Source organism: Pungitius pungitius, chromosome 13 (genome assembly GCF_949316345.1).
Source record: "Pungitius pungitius chromosome 13, fPunPun2.1, whole genome shotgun sequence".
Lineage (NCBI taxonomy): Eukaryota > Metazoa > Chordata > Actinopteri > Perciformes > Gasterosteidae > Pungitius > Pungitius pungitius.
The window spans coordinates 17850702-17866115 of record NC_084912.1 but is presented as its reverse complement, the minus strand read 5'-3'; the positions used below and the strand labels follow the sequence as shown (position 1 = coordinate 17866115).

Genomic DNA, 15414 nt, shown 5'->3' with positions numbered 1-15414 from the left:
CCTACCTTGTCAGTGGTGCTTAACTAACTCAATTAAAAAACTACAGTAACACCCTAATTCTATGAGGTAGTTTATTTAGAAACAGGAAGCCGCCAAACACTAATAATAACAATAATAGGCAAGCAGCCCACTGGACAAAGCACAGACTGTCATAATCCAGGAACTGCCAAACATATACTACTCAAACAAAGAAAAAAGGGAATCATATCAGAAGTGATCAACGGAAAACACAATTTTAAATTAGGGAATGTGTTGGGAAAGTACACAACATCCTGATTGATGACCTCAGACTGCCGGTAACTATAGAGACATGCTGCTGCTCCTCACCGCAGTGGCAGAGGAAGACTACTGGAGCTGAGAGATTCTTCACCAGTCCACACCTCCACAACAGCAGGCGGCGCTACGCCTATTTCACGCTGGTGTGAGATCCGCCAATCAGGAGGAAGAAGAAGGGAGCCTATGCTCACGTAACTTGGGTCCATTACCCTGAGCTGGGCCACAGGCGGGACGAGAGGTGATACGCGTTTGTCAAATTTGTCGATGTCAAAGAAGTTACTGAAATTAAATTACACACTCTCTAGCTGAAGCTTACGTAGTGATGGTCCTCCCAGCGTCGGGCGTGTGTGTGTGTGTTACTGTGTATCAGGATGTGTGCATTGACAGTGTGACGTCACAGGGTGAGCTTTAACCTGGAGCTATGATGACAAGAACACGTCGCTAAAGTTCTGCTAACACTGGCCTGCGAGTATTAACAGAGGCGTTTATTCTGTGAGCTGTATTATTCTCCCAAACACCAGAGGGCGCACAAACAAAATGAACTGGGAAGAATCAAGAGGACGAAGCAGAGGTTCAAATCATCTGTAACTCAAATGTCACATTCATGGGCTACCGACACTATGGACTATTTTATTACCGATATTAACGAAGAGACAACGGCAGAAAATACTGTTAACAATTTCATTTGGCTGCAAATGATTTACTGAGATTTATAAGACCACTTGTTGAACGATCCCAAGATATGTAAATGGGGCTTTTATCAGATTTGGGGCAGTTGCGTAATGGCGTGCAAGACCAATGTAACATATACAATATAACTTTAAAAGAAGTATATTTTGTGAGCGATGGTGGTGTGGTTGTTATGTCCAGGATGACTCAGGTCAGCCGTCAGCAGTGGGGAGAGGCGTCCGGGCCGGGCCGCGTGGACCTGTGGGTCCTCCAGTCCACCTCGGTGCGAGTGGAGGTCCTCACTCTGGGCGCCATCATCAGGTCTGTGTGCTGCAGAGGGAGGGATGGACAGATGGAAGACGTCGTCCTGGGCTATGATGACCTGGAAGGTACAGTAAGGGACATATGTGTCTGCCTCCGAATAGACTCCAATAAACCGATCAAAGGGAAAAAGATTTCCACATCAGGGAATCGTTTCACATTATCATTGCTGTTGTAGCTACCACTTTGATTTCATCCTACGGTTCAAAGTTGCTTTCATTTTGTTTTGATGATCACAATGAGAGAAATAATTGAAACCAGGAGTTAGAGTAGATTGAAGTTGGTGCCAGGAGACCTAGCCCTAGTTCTTTGCTCCATGGTGTTCTCCTCCCAGACCCAGCTGCAGATTTCAACCTCAGAGAGTCAGCTGCTGCAGAGGTTGACCTTTTCCCAGCGGAAGGCCAACCACACAGTCGCATTGAGGGTGAAGGATATGCTGTGTTGTGTTGCCAGGTTACGTGTCCGATAAGCGGTACCTGGGCGCCGTGGTGGGCCGCGTGGCCAACCGAATCGCACTGGGCCGCTTTGTGGTGGAGGGAACAGAGTACCGACTAGATGTCAATAATGGACCCAATGCACTGCATGGAGGACTGAGGGGCTTCAACAAGGTGGGCCTGAATGATGGAGTGGATTCCTATATTTAGCTTCACCTCCTTGTTGCAGGATCAGAGTTTGTGTCTGAACTTATTGTCTGCCATGACTCGACTTGACATTTTCTAATTCAAAAGGAAATGAACAATAGTTTCTTATTAATAGGAACACATGTGACCATGTCATATTCACACTATAATTTACTTTATCCCAATAATTATTTTCTCTGAGCAGAGCCTGAATGCATCACACTGTAACCAAACTGAACCGGTGTCCCTTTACCAGCTCTCTTCTGATTGGTTTAAAATGTAACTCAACCAGACATCAGAGAGGCATAAATTATGTACTGATCACTGATTTTACTGGATATTTGTGGATAACAACGTCTGTGCAGGAATACAGGCCATAACCTGAAACGTCAGCGCGTATCTACCATTTTAGGATTTACTCCATCCGGCTCTCAGCTTGGTTAGCCAAAGCTGATAGAAATGCTAGCGTCAGTGCTGACAGAGCTAAAGGTGTCAAGCTCTAAGGGATGATCTGAGCTACGCTTCAGTAAATGGTGCATGTGTGGAACCCATGTGTTCCTAAAATACCCACAATCCATTGCGCATTACTTGGAAATGAGCTCTGTATCTGAGTTTTCTTTTCTCCTTCTATACTCTCTAACTCGTTGCCTTCATCTATCTGACTCATGGTGTGGACCCCCACGCCCTCCCAGACCAGGAACTGTCAGTAACACACACCCACAGAGCATACTGGAGATTCACACTGATCAGTTGGAGCAACACACACTCAAATAAACCGAGCTCTCTCCTGAAAGACACGGACGAGGCAATGATCCAACACTTTAGTTTATCCTTAGGATACTGGCCTAACTGCCTGTCAATCATCCCCCACCTGGATATATCTATAGAGTATAGGACTATTTGTCCTCTGCAGCTGTACGTGATCTCCTGAAGCGTTGTAGCCTGTGTATATAGGAGCTGTGTTGCTGTATTAAGGACTTTGTCTCTTCAGGCTATCTGGCTTGCTACAGCAGTGGAAGGTGGTGTACAGCTGAGTCTTACCAGTCCAGATGGAGACCAGGGTTATCCCGGGGAGGTCCAGGTCTCTGTGTCCTACACCCTTCAGGTAAGAGCACCTGGGTCCTGACCTAACCGCTCTGCAGCCCAAACATTTCTCTATTCAATGATCAAGGTCTGCTTTGGACTTGGATCATCTCCCTGAGCAGTTTCATGAATGCTGGAAACCAAAAGAAAGAGCTACATCAGTAAAAATGACCCTCTGAGAAAAGGTTGTCCAGAACAATGATTTACTTGAATTCCTTCTGCAGTACATTTAAAGCTTTTGTCCACCACGTTAGCCAGAAGCTGCACAAAATGAGGTTTCCTTGTAGTAGCAGTTCTTCAGTGGATTTTGCATGTTAGCAGGTTTGCACAAGTCAGCCCAGTGTAGTTTGATTTGTGTGTTCAGGGGAAAACTCTAACTGCTGAATATCAAGCCCGGTCCACCAAAACCACCCCCATCAACCTCACCAACCACTCCTACTTCAACCTGGCGGGACAGGTAAGAGGATCAGCTGTCATCCAACATGTCACACACTGATTCTAATCATCTTCCAAGATAAGAGAGGGAAGGATGGGGGTTATTCGTTAATTAAGATGTCTTTGTCATTGCAGTATTTCTTGAAAAATATAACTGAAATGGGTCGAGTTAATGTGGTTATTTCATGAGAGGAGGTGGTAAAACTTTATGTCAGCGCTGTTTACGCATTCCTGACTTTAACGGATGCATGGATAGACCGACTGGTTTGGATTGTTTCAGATAAACTGAAAGATCTCTGATGTCATTCTGACACTCGTCACTATGCGTGTGCAGGGTGCAGCAGATATCTACGACCATCACGTGTCCATCAGTGCTGCGTCCTACCTGCCTGTGGATGACACGTCGATTCCTACAGGTAAAACAAGAGAATGAACCAGGCACCTGTATGTGATACATTTGAATGACGTGAGGCAATAGTGCAGTGTGTAACATTGTACTACATGAACATACTACTAGTCAGGGGAACTCTGAATATAAGTAGGACAACCATGCTCTTTACTCATGGAGTAAAACTAATGGACCTGTGAGCCAGAGAGACACGTGTTCCCATCTGCCCCGAGTCTCTCCAGTCCACAGCCGCTAATCAATGAATCGGATTTAAACAAACGGCATTAAAAAGCTTTAATTTCCAACCCTTTATTCTAAAACAGAACTACAAATTCACATTTCAAAAATACTTCAGAAAGTAGAAGTAGCTCCTTGAACACAAGAAAAATACAAATCAGAACATTGAACAGGAATTGTTTTAACGTCAGAACTACACTATATTATACTACACTCACAGACGCACACCCCCATGTTCACTTGAAGCTCATTGTAGTGCAAGTTAATTAAATGTATACATCACATCTAAATACAGCTAAAAATAACTAAGTGGGATGAATTTCAAATGGCATTTGTAAATAAATGCGTTAGAGGCTTCTTAGTTTAATGGAACACCGTGTGTCTCCCTTTACAGGCATGACACCAACTACCGTATAACCCACAGTAGATGTGCACTCGACTACCGTATATGACAGCATTAAAAAGTACATATACAAATATATTTGTACAACAATAACCGACATGGGACAAAGCACAAAATATATACAAGACAACAGATTGAAAAATGAATGGTCCAAGAAAGGCGAGTAAATGAAAAGGTGTCTTTAGTCTTGCTAACTGCTGTTATTAGCGAGCTAACGCTAGCTGGATCAGCTGGATGATGAGTAAACTACAGAAGAGCTGCTGGAGGTTCCTTACGTTCCTCACGTCAAAACGAGACAACGTCTTTGCCTGCGTCATGTGACTCACAACAAATGCCGACGCTGCTGGATGCCGTTTCCTACGTCGGCTCGCCTCTTTTTTTCGTTTTTCTCCGCAAATCGATAAGGAAATTCCCTGCCCTTAACACTTTTAATCGATTTTTATCGATTTCATCAATTTGTTGCAGCCCTAAATGTGCATTTCAACCATACGGAAACAAACTCAGAAGAACAAGCAACAAGAACGTGCAATTTCATCAAATGAGCTGATTTATAACTTGCTATGGATAAGTGTCATTACAATCTAAGTGCTACAGGGTGTTAGTGTGTTAGTGGAGGTTCAGTCTGAAGAGGTGTGTCTTTCGTCTGAAGATGTAAAGGATCTCTGTGGTCCTGATGTCATCACAGAGCTCCTTCCACCATTTAGGAGCAGGACAGCAAAGAGTGGTGATCTAGTCGAGTGTTTTGCTCTCAGTGAGGGAGGAACAAGCAGCTTGATGTTGGGATGGAGGGTTTGACCATGTCCTGGATGTAGACCGGACCCCATCCATTCACAGCATGGTACATGAGCACCAATGCTTTGAACTGGATGAGGCAGCCACTGGTAACCAGTGAAGAGAGAGGAGTGGAGTCGTGTGGGACAACTTAGGAAGGATGAAGACCAGTGGAGCTGCAAAGGTCGAATGGCGATAGGGAGACCTGCCAGGAGAGAGTTACAGTGGGGGCAACTGCAACGTTGTATCATATTAATTCTCAATCAGGACAAAGAAAACAACATAAATCCCCTGAAACACTGCAAGTTTCCATAAAGTCCAGTTGCGTCACTTTAAAGAAGCACAGGCTCCGAGGCAGATTGCATGTTACTGCATTTAGAATGAGAGGGAGACAGAGCGCACGCTAGCCAGTGAGAGACATGAATATTAACTCTCCGTTTCTATCGCCTCTTGCAAAGGGTAGTTTTTAATTAATTTCGATATTTTGTGTAAAAACCTTTTTATTACTAATTATATTTAATATGAATTATTACTCCATTAGACCACCGTTTCCTCTCGCGCACCGCCTAGTGTAGAGAGAAGAGGAGGGGAGCCAGGACGGAGACGCTCACAGGTTACTGAGGTAAGAACTTGGTTAGGAGACTGGGGGAAAGAGGGAAGCGAGGGCGGTAGAGGTGAAGTCGATGGGACACAAGTAGTAGGAGGTGGGAAAGAAGAGTGCATGTGAGCTATTTGTTTTAGTGAAATAGTTGACAAAGCCTTCTTAAAGCAGGGGGGAGGTGGACTGGAGGGTTTGAGGAGGTTGGAGAAGATTGGGGTTAGAAAATGAGGACTGGATTTTAGATGGTAGAAAAAGCTTTTGGCAGCAGAGCAATCAATACTAAAACATCAGGTTACAAATGAGCATTGAATTGTCATTGGAATCCGTAACGTAAGCATCAGTAAGATATGGGGGAAATACACTAACCTAAAGGATTATTAGCAACACCTGTCCCATTTCTCATTGATGCAATTATCTAATCAACCAATCACATGGCAGTTGCTTCAATGCATTTAGGGGTGTGGTCCTGGTCAAGACAATTTCCTGAACTCAGAAAGGGAAACAAAGTTGATTTAAGCCATTTTGAGTGTGGCATAGTTGTTGGTGCCAGACGGGCCGGTCTGAGTATTTCACAATCTGCTCAGTTACTGGGATTTTCACACCCAACCATTTCTAGGGTTTACAAAGAATGGTGTGAAAAGGGATAAACATCCAGTATGCGGCAGTCCTGTGGGCGAAAATGACTTGTGATGCTAGAGGTCAGAGGTCATGGGCCGACTGATTCAAGCTGATAGAAGAGCAACTTTGACTGAAATAACCACTCGTTACAACCGAGGTATGCAGCAAAGCATTTGTGAAGCCACAACACGCAGAACCTTGAGGCGGATGGGCTACAACAGCAGAAGACCCCACTGGGTACCATTCATCTCCACGACAAATAGGAAAAAGAGGCTACAATTTGCAAGAAAAAAAAAGAAAAGCTGAAGATGAATTTCATGTTTCAGCACAACAACAGCACAAAGCTCACATCTAGATGCACAAAGCTCAAAAGTGGATGTGCCACACTGAAAGACTCCTACCGGAAAAGATTGTGTTGTAAGATGTAAAAGATGCTTCCACGTATTAGTTCGGAGGCGTGCATATTTATCTCAAGTTTTTATTTTTTCCCCTAAAGTATTTGAGATGTGTTTCAATTAAAGGTCACATTAAAGTCTGGACATGAGTCATCGTTCTCTCTTTACTGGCTGTGTAGACTTCTGATATCCTCTGTATGGCATTGTGACGTACGAGTAGTCGACTGAGGAGGCCTCCACAGAACAGGCTTTCTACCAGGCTTCCTGGTGCTGCCTGTGTCCTCTTGTGTCTATTTCAAGAGGTCAGGTGCAAGTGTTTGAGATAACTGCTGGTTTACTCCTCATGTGTCTTCAGCATGAGCTTTAATGACGGTGTTTTCAACACAAGTGTTGAAGCATGTGCAGAGTCACTCTGCAATTAGCTTTGGTTTCCCGGGAGACAAAGCTGGTAATGACTGTTTATTTAAATCACACAATCTGTTTCAGAATGGGAAATCCAGCTCCAGGGCCCGATAGGAATAGGACTCAAACGCTGGATTCGGTTGTAGTTTGTTTGGTAAAATAGAGCTTTCCCAAAATGATGACATGAGCTGCCCACTAAGGGAGCTGAATTGATTGGCTAACCACTATGAGTGCACAAGTATTTACAACCTGTGCTTAAGCAATCAAAGAGCATTGCACACAGCTAGTTTGCAGTCGATGAACAAGATATTCACTGACTTGTTGAAGGAATTGTATTTAATCTTTAGATCGTAAATATCTCATCAACTCATGTATGTAAAATATATAGAGGTCTCTTGTGTTGGTGCATGCGAGCGTGCTCCACTGGTTATCTCACTGCTTCTGCTCGCTGTACTGCTCTCATACGAGGGAGTATTCCCCTCCCCCGATCCCTCCGAGTCTCCACATCTAACCTTTAACCAGTGATACACATCACTGATCAATAACCTAATCCATCTGCAGGAGAGATCAGACGAGTGGACGGCACGCCCTTTGATCTTACAAAGCCTGCTCTGATTGGCCCCCGGCTGAAGGAAGTTCCGGGTCCAGGGTTTGACCACAACTTCTGTCTGTCATCACCTGGGGAGTCCTGGAGCGAGAAGCACGCTGCTAGGTGTGCTGCTTTGTCATACACACACTGCACACACTACTCTGTCATACACACACTGCACTGATACACACACTGCACACACTGCACTGTCATACACACACTACACTGTCATACACACACTGCACTGATACACACACTGCACACACTGCACTGTCATACACACACTACACTGCCATACACACACACACACACTGCACAGACATTCTATTGTCAGCACAGCTTGATCTTATTATGTTTGCCTATGCACTATATTTTAATGTTTTATTCTATTGTAAACTGAATATGTTGCTATTTCTTGCTCTGTGTTAATTTGGCTTATTGTCTCAATGTCCAATAAATGCACCACTCGCCGTGACAAATTCCTTCTTCTGTCCACTTCTTGGAAATAAACGGTTTTGATTCCTCATCTCAGGGTGTGTCACCCAGCCAGTGGGCGGGCCTTGGAGGTTTCTACCAGCCAACCAGGCGTCCAATTCTATACTGCCAACTTCCTGGATGGTTCTATAACAGGAAAGGGCGGGGCTCGGTACGGGAAGCACAGCTCCTTCTGCCTGGAGACACAGAATTGGCCTGATGCTGTCAACCAGGTACGATGATGATGATGATGATGATGCATAGTAAATGTTGTATGGAGTGATTGTTGGCTTCTCTACTGTATATCACTGAGACGGAAATAATCATTTTAGTATTACTGATTAATTACTAAACTTTGAGTACAGGTATTGATGATTAGGCCCATTAGTAAAGGCTGCTTGTCACTGGTACAAGTCATGTGTTTAAAAGTTGGAAAAATCTGAAAATGCATTATTTCAGGGACTCTGTTTGTTTGTTCATATTCTCTAAAGAAATAAATTAACTAAAATGATTCCACATTGTCCACCAACACTAACCGTGTAAGTCCTTGTGCAAAATATTTTTTTCCATCCTTTTTTTCTAGTGTGACAATAACAATTTTTTCTGCTACTCTACTTAATTAACACAGTTCAATTTAATTTAATCTTAATTCACATGTGTGTGTCCTTTTCCGTCCTCAGGCTTCTTTTCCTAACTGTCTTCTGCGTCCTGGTGAGGACTACCGACATGTGACTCGCTTCACCTTCACAACTATCTGATAGGACACGGACCAACACAGGACACGGACCAACACAGGACACGGACCAACACAGGACACACACCAACACAGGACAGACCAGAACTGAGAGTAAGACGTTCCTTCACTGAATGTACAGTAAACGTTTCATTATGAACACACTGTTTGGCAGCGGAAGTCTGTTTCCCTCTGTTTAACTGTGGGAGTTTTTTCTTTACAATGGCTTCTGTAATGACAGTAGTTATTACAGCCTTTGAAGGCGAGTGTGTCCAGCGACACTATTTGTCAAACCTGACAAAAAAAATAAAAAAGGTGGTTGTTGCTATTTGTTCCAATGTGTGCTTTTTAGCATTAGAGTTGGTGCAATCCAGCGGTTTAGTAATAACACCATACGTAACTTTGCATTTGCCTTTTAGCTCAACATAACTGCACCATTTCTAGATCATTGGGGGAGGAGGCTGGTTTGGGTCGGGGGGCATCCTATTTCCCTGCCAAGAGATATGTTGTGTTGCTATGGAAACCGCAGATCCATCACTGGAAGAGGCTTTTAACAGCTGACGCTTCACAAAACGTGCTCAAAGGAGTCTGCCTGCAAGCCCCAAAGCAGAACGTGACCTGGGTCCTGCACCCTGTGGGTGGACGTCCTGACGTCCCCTGTTTGACTGCAGAGGGCAACATAGCTTCACAGTCAGCATCAAGAAACTGGTGAACCTCTTACTGTTTAGTTCAGTCTATTTCCTTTTTTATTTTTTTTAGGTAGAAAATGAAGCCAAAGCAGCATGGTTTGAGCTGCTAATATTTAAATCCCTTAAATACTTAATAGTAATAACTTACTACATAGGTTTAAATATTTTGACTTGTTCTGCCAGGCTACTATGTCAGTGTTATTTCTAACTATAAAAGGAATAGCTTAAGAATTTCAACCTCTCTTTATAATAAGGTTTCTTGGGTGCTTACGCTTAATAAATTATTATCGGCTCACTGGTCCACTGTAAGTGGCTCTTGAATAATCTATACTAATCTATGCTAAACATGTAGGTGTAAATGTGTCCAAAGACAAACATGTGCGTCAAAAAGAAGGAGGGATGTGAAGGGAGCGAGCTGATTGTTGTGAGTGGGAGGAAAGCTGGCACTCAGCTGGGCAGAGAAAGAAGAAGGAGGGGGGGGGGGGCTGTGCATGAGTCATGGAACAGCATCTCTCTGTCCGTTCAGCTGCCAACATGAGATCCATGTACACAGGTCTAGCCCCGGTTGTGCTTCTGACTTGGGGTTGCATGTGGGTACCCCATCAAGGTTGAAGGTTTTTATCTGCCATTTGTGCATAGACCAACGGTCGAGACACATTGGAATTGTTATGCTGGGCTCTCTAACAGTCAACAGTTTAGTAAATAAAGGCACCCTATAATAAGAGAAATACAAATAAAAGACACTACACATTATGTGGTAATATGTACATACAGCGGGTGAAATAAGTATTGAACACGTCGCTATTTTTCTCAGGAAATATATTTTCAAAGGAGCTATTGACATGACATTTTCACCAGATGTTGGTACCAACCCAAGTAATACATACATACAAAGAAAACCAAAATAAAGAAGTTCAGAAATAAAGTTATGTGTAATGTGAAATGACAAAGGGAAAACGTATTGAATGTATTACTTGGGTTGGTACCAACGTGAAAATTTCATGTCAATAGCTCCTTTGGAAATATATTTACTGAGAAAAATGGTGACGTGGTCAATACTTATTTCACCCGCTGTATGTGATCGGCATGAACTAAATAGTGGAGAGGTGCGATACACAATGTGAAGCGTAGCAGAGTTGGCCCCTTTTCATTTCCTGTGAGATGTAAATAATTCACACATCAAGGCATTGTAGCTGCTTTATTACTGAATCCTCACGTCCTTCTTGTGCCACAGAAGCTTTAATTGGAAATGATGAAAACAAGGTGTGTGCAGCACAATGCTTGCAGCACAATGCAGAAACCTTCCTTCCATCCCCAGACGCCCCACTAGGTGGCTCGCTCCCCATCTTTTATCTTTTTTGTGTTTGCGACAGATGTTTCATTAGACAGTGGTTCCAAAATTAGGGGGCACAGCCCTAAGCTCGGCCCAGTGCGGGGGGGGTGGGGACTTCATCACCAACCCACGCACACACCGGTAAACACTAGGAAATAAAATGATAAATATTATTGTAAAGATATGGAACTAAATCATATGGTCGCACCTAAGAAATACAAATTAAAGACTAATCTATGCAACTGACTTAACAGCCGCGCCCCCAGAGCGGCTCACCGTGATCATGTGACTATAATCAGATAAACTGATCTGGCTGTTAAATGTGGCTAAACATGTTGTTCATTTTATTTTCAGGAGATATAAACTGAAGTGAAAAAGTGAGGTAATACTTTTATAGAGCTTAAAGACTATTATATATTCTGATGTAATTAGTTCAAATCAAATAAGGTCATTTGGAGTGGAGAAAAAGGCATTACATACTACCACATCAAGCCATTGTTAAAGTGTTGTGATGACAGCTTCACATTTAGTGCACAAATCAAACGTTCCCTGTTTACTCTAAAATTGTGATATGACTATAACTGTAGAGGACTAATGTGACTATTGACATGGTGACTGTATCCAACAAAAGTCCCCACGAACCCAAATACAATTCTCTGAGTAGGTTTTTCTAAGCAAAATGTTTCCCCCTCATTACAACTATGACACAAAGACAGCACCCTTAGTCCTTAGAGACTGAAACATGGTCCACCTGCAACCACCATGAATCCTCCTCAGCTTGGATGTGTGTAAGCTGATGGAATCATGAACCCGGTCTCTAAGTATGAAGTGAGAGGATCATCCCAACGGTCCTGGGTTTCAGCTGCCATGTTGTCCAACAGGCCGAGCTGAGCAGAGTAAGATTAAATGTGCAACAGGAAACCGCTCTTGTGCAATTGCATTATTGTGTCTCCCAGAACGCACCAGCTCAGCCACACACAGACACACACGCATGCAGGAACATGCAGGACACACCAAGTCAGCGCCAAGCTGCAGCATGTGACGGACAGCTGAATGACTTGTAGCTTGTTGAGTTCCTTTTTTTTGTAACTTTTAGATGAAAAGAAATGAACCTTCATGTTGAACTTGACAGATACAAACACACAAAGTGACTCAGATAGGACAACATTGTATATTTGTTGCATGTGTATTTTCACTGGTGTATTAATGCACATGCAGTGTTCCAATGCCTTTCAATAGCTCTGTTATGTTCACTTTAACACCGTATTCAAGCACCTTTCAATGGAGGGGACTTGGACATGCAACATGCATTGTTGTGGGGCTAACAGTAGTAGCTGTGATAAATTAAGCAGCAGTGTAATATAAGAATGCTCAGTGCCTGGCAGGCTATGCAGAGACAGCAGTAATGTGGGAGGTGGATTTAAAGCAAGCCTGGGACATTGGTGCCGAAATGTGATCTGTGACAATGCATTTTAGTAAATAGACAATAAATGACAATACATCTGATTTAAGTGTCTTGTACCACCGACAAATGCATTTCCACAGGCAATAAGCAGCAGAACGTGGTACATGTTCAACACAACCTGTTCCCACCAAGAAATTCCATGAAAGAAAAAGAAAATATAATATAAAACAAGTAGTAAAACCGCATTAGACAGAATCAAAGATTTCAGAAACACTTTTACGGAGGGAAGGTGCTTGATGTATCAAAATACTGAGAGTAATATGTAATATATTTATTTTAAATGAACTGCATTTTATACATCATTTTGACCAAAGGGAATTCAACAATTGGGTGACCAGCTGTTCCATTCAGGTGTGTGTTATTCCTTCATTCTTTGATTAACAAGGAGCAGATAAAAGGTCTAGAGTTTGTTTCAAAGAGGGATCTGCATTTCAATCTGTTGCCGTCAACTCTCAATTGAACTGTCACTGTGAGTGAAGACTCTAAACCAACCCCTCAGAGAGAGAGGTGGCCTAATCAACTGTTCAGTAGACTCTTGAAAAGCTCAGCACCAAAAGACCAAGGACTGTGGTAGATGACGGGTGGAGAACACCTCCAGGAGGTAGTCTGCAGTGATGAGCCTCAAACACACAAACACCACAGGAAGATTTGTTTAAGGCAAAGAAGTGGAATGTTTGAAGTTCACCTGACCTGAATCCATTGAGGATGCATTTCACATGCTGAGGAACAAGCAACAAGTGGCCTGGTAGAGCATCAGGAACCGAGGAGGATGGAACCGTGTCTGATGTTTATGTGGTGCACACTTCAGGCTCATTGACTGCAAAGGATTTGGAACCAAAGAGTAAAAGTGACCATTTGACATGATTATGATTACTTTTCAACACTTCAAAAAGGAGGGCCATGTTTATCATTTACAATATATCATATTATTATTTTTTAATTGCCTCATTTGGATGTAAATATCCACAAATGATATTTAAAAGCCTGCACTCAGAGCACATGTTTCAATTCATCCTCATATGTCATTTCCAAATCGCATTGATGTGCACCTGATCTGGACATACTTCATGCAGTAAGTCCAGATGAGATTCAGATCAAGTGGACCATTTCGCCATACAACATCGGATTTGGTTGCTTTAAAAAATACCCCTAATAATATCCATAAATTCCTAATTATATAATTTAAATAATCATCTAATGAGTCCTAAAAGGGGAAGTTAGGGTGCATAATGTAATGGTAAAATATGTTATAACATAGTCTTATGCTTAGTGATTATTGTCTGTATTGAAGTAATGAGAGAAGAAAAGGGAGATTCCAAAGTTGTCTTTTGCAGCTGTGTGAAGGAGGACTATTTCACACAAATGCTCCAACAAAGGAGCTCTGTTACTCCATCTCAGCCTTGGTTTGATGTAACTTGGTTTGCAACATTTCAGACCTGCCACTGGAAGTGACCTTCCCATGTGTGTATAAGAGCTCAGCGTTTTCACAGAGCACCGTGGTACCTGCTTGTGTATTTGACCTCCTGCTCGCAAGCCTTAAATGGACTTTTGCAACTTTGATCATTCATCAAGACTCTGTTTTATTAGATAAACCCAGAAACAAATCATTCTCTTCTCCCCAACTTTTATTTAAATATTCCACAACAATATGTAGTCACATTAGCTGTAACCCCCCGTAACAAAGCTCTGGTGCCAACAATTGGGGTTCTACCAGGGGGGGTCGTGTACTCCGTACATCCCATATTTAAAAACACAAGAGTTGATAGAAAACATTTTTTATGATTTTAGTATTATCTGGGGAAAAAGAGCAATGAAAGAGCAATAAGTGCAGTGACTGCTGCTGACTTGTAAATTCTCATGTAGCTAGAGGAAGGAAGCTTCTGACCACAAGATGAGGACATGATTTGATCAGATCTCTGCAAAACAAAACCAACAGCAGGTTCCGTTTGGTTTATTAAAAGCCTGGGGTCCGTTTCAAGAAGCGGGTTTAGTGAAAACTCAGAGCTTATTAACCCTGAGACGAGGGAAACTCTTGACCCGAGCAGCAGTTTCCTCCCACGTTTCTGTCTTTTTCTGCATTAGCGTGTTGCTTTGGTTCTAATCACGGTTCCTACTCCGTACGCTTTCATTCATATCTCCTGATCAACAGCGGTGACGTATGCCGACTGATTAGTTGTGGTGGTTGCCATGGTAACTCGTCTCATGGCTCCATTCATGCTGCCTTCAGTGCACGCGCTCAACTGTGAGTCAAACTACTCCGAGTTGATTGATCTAAAACTCAGTTTGTTGAACCTCCTTGAAACGGACCCCTGGGGTTTCACACATGAATAAAGATCCTGCCATCCTCCCTCCAAGCCATGCCACTCAGGAGGCCTCCAGGTGCCAGCACAGAGGTGGAATGACGCTGTGACTGGCAGACCTGCTTCTTGACTTGCCTTATCCTCCATGAGAGGATCAAAAGTGAGGCTGCTTTCAATATCGTGAGCAAAACAAATAAAACTCTTCCGAATGGCGGCAGACATCTTAGATACTGATGTGTAAAACCAAAAACATCTGCATGGTGGGAGAGAGGGAAGTGAGAACAGTTATTGTTCTTGCTTCTCTGGGGAACTGACCCTGAGCATTGCATCATTTGTGCTGTTCATAGTCAAAAATCAGATACATCACTTTACATCAATACATCATTTTTAGACTAATGTGTGTGTAAAAAACAGTATTACCACAAATGGATGAAGAAAGTATTCATCACATCATTTATTATTGTACCAGTCAGGAACATCCTGATGAAAATATGCTTGAGAGTGGAATTTGGGGAATTTTGGGATCCAGGATGGTTGACCCACAAAACTGTTTCAATCATAACAGTGTTGTTATTCAACCACTGAATATTTTTTAAATTAACACAATAAACA

General features: G+C 42.8%; 1 protein-coding gene across 2 annotated transcripts; it reads left to right on the top strand.

Moving 5' to 3' along the window:
- Positions 1-402: 402 nt before the first annotated feature.
- galm (galactose mutarotase) lies at positions 403-9496 on the top strand. Of its 2 annotated transcripts, XM_037466401.2 has the most exons (9): positions 403-514; positions 1147-1334; positions 1720-1874; positions 2878-2991; positions 3334-3426; positions 3739-3820; positions 7781-7931; positions 8341-8515; positions 8963-9495. In XM_037466401.2, the coding sequence occupies exons 2-9, from the start codon at positions 1148-1150 to the stop codon at positions 9038-9040; spliced, it is 1035 nt and encodes a 344-aa protein (XP_037322298.2). In that variant the 5' UTR covers positions 403-514; position 1147; the 3' UTR covers positions 9041-9495. The 2 variants fall into 2 exon arrangements, with proteins under 2 accessions (XP_037322298.2, XP_062422421.1); XM_062566437.1 differs by lacking the exon at positions 403-514 and having other exon boundaries at positions 8963-9496.
- Positions 9497-15414: the final 5918 nt, after the last annotated feature.

What these genes read in the sequence shown, in the direction of transcription:
- galm (XM_062566437.1), top strand. Translation starts at nt 1,148, where the DNA reads ATGACTCAGGTCAGCCGTCAGCAGTGGGGAGAGGCGTCCGGGCCGGGC. An exon ending in TGACACGTCGATTCCTACAG is followed by an intron (nt 3,821 to 7,780) that starts GTAAAACAAGAG and finishes ATCCATCTGCAG; the next exon opens with GAGAGATCAGACGAGTGGAC. An exon ending in GGCCTGATGCTGTCAACCAG is followed by an intron (nt 8,516 to 8,962) that starts GTACGATGATGA and finishes TTCCGTCCTCAG; the next exon opens with GCTTCTTTTCCTAACTGTCT.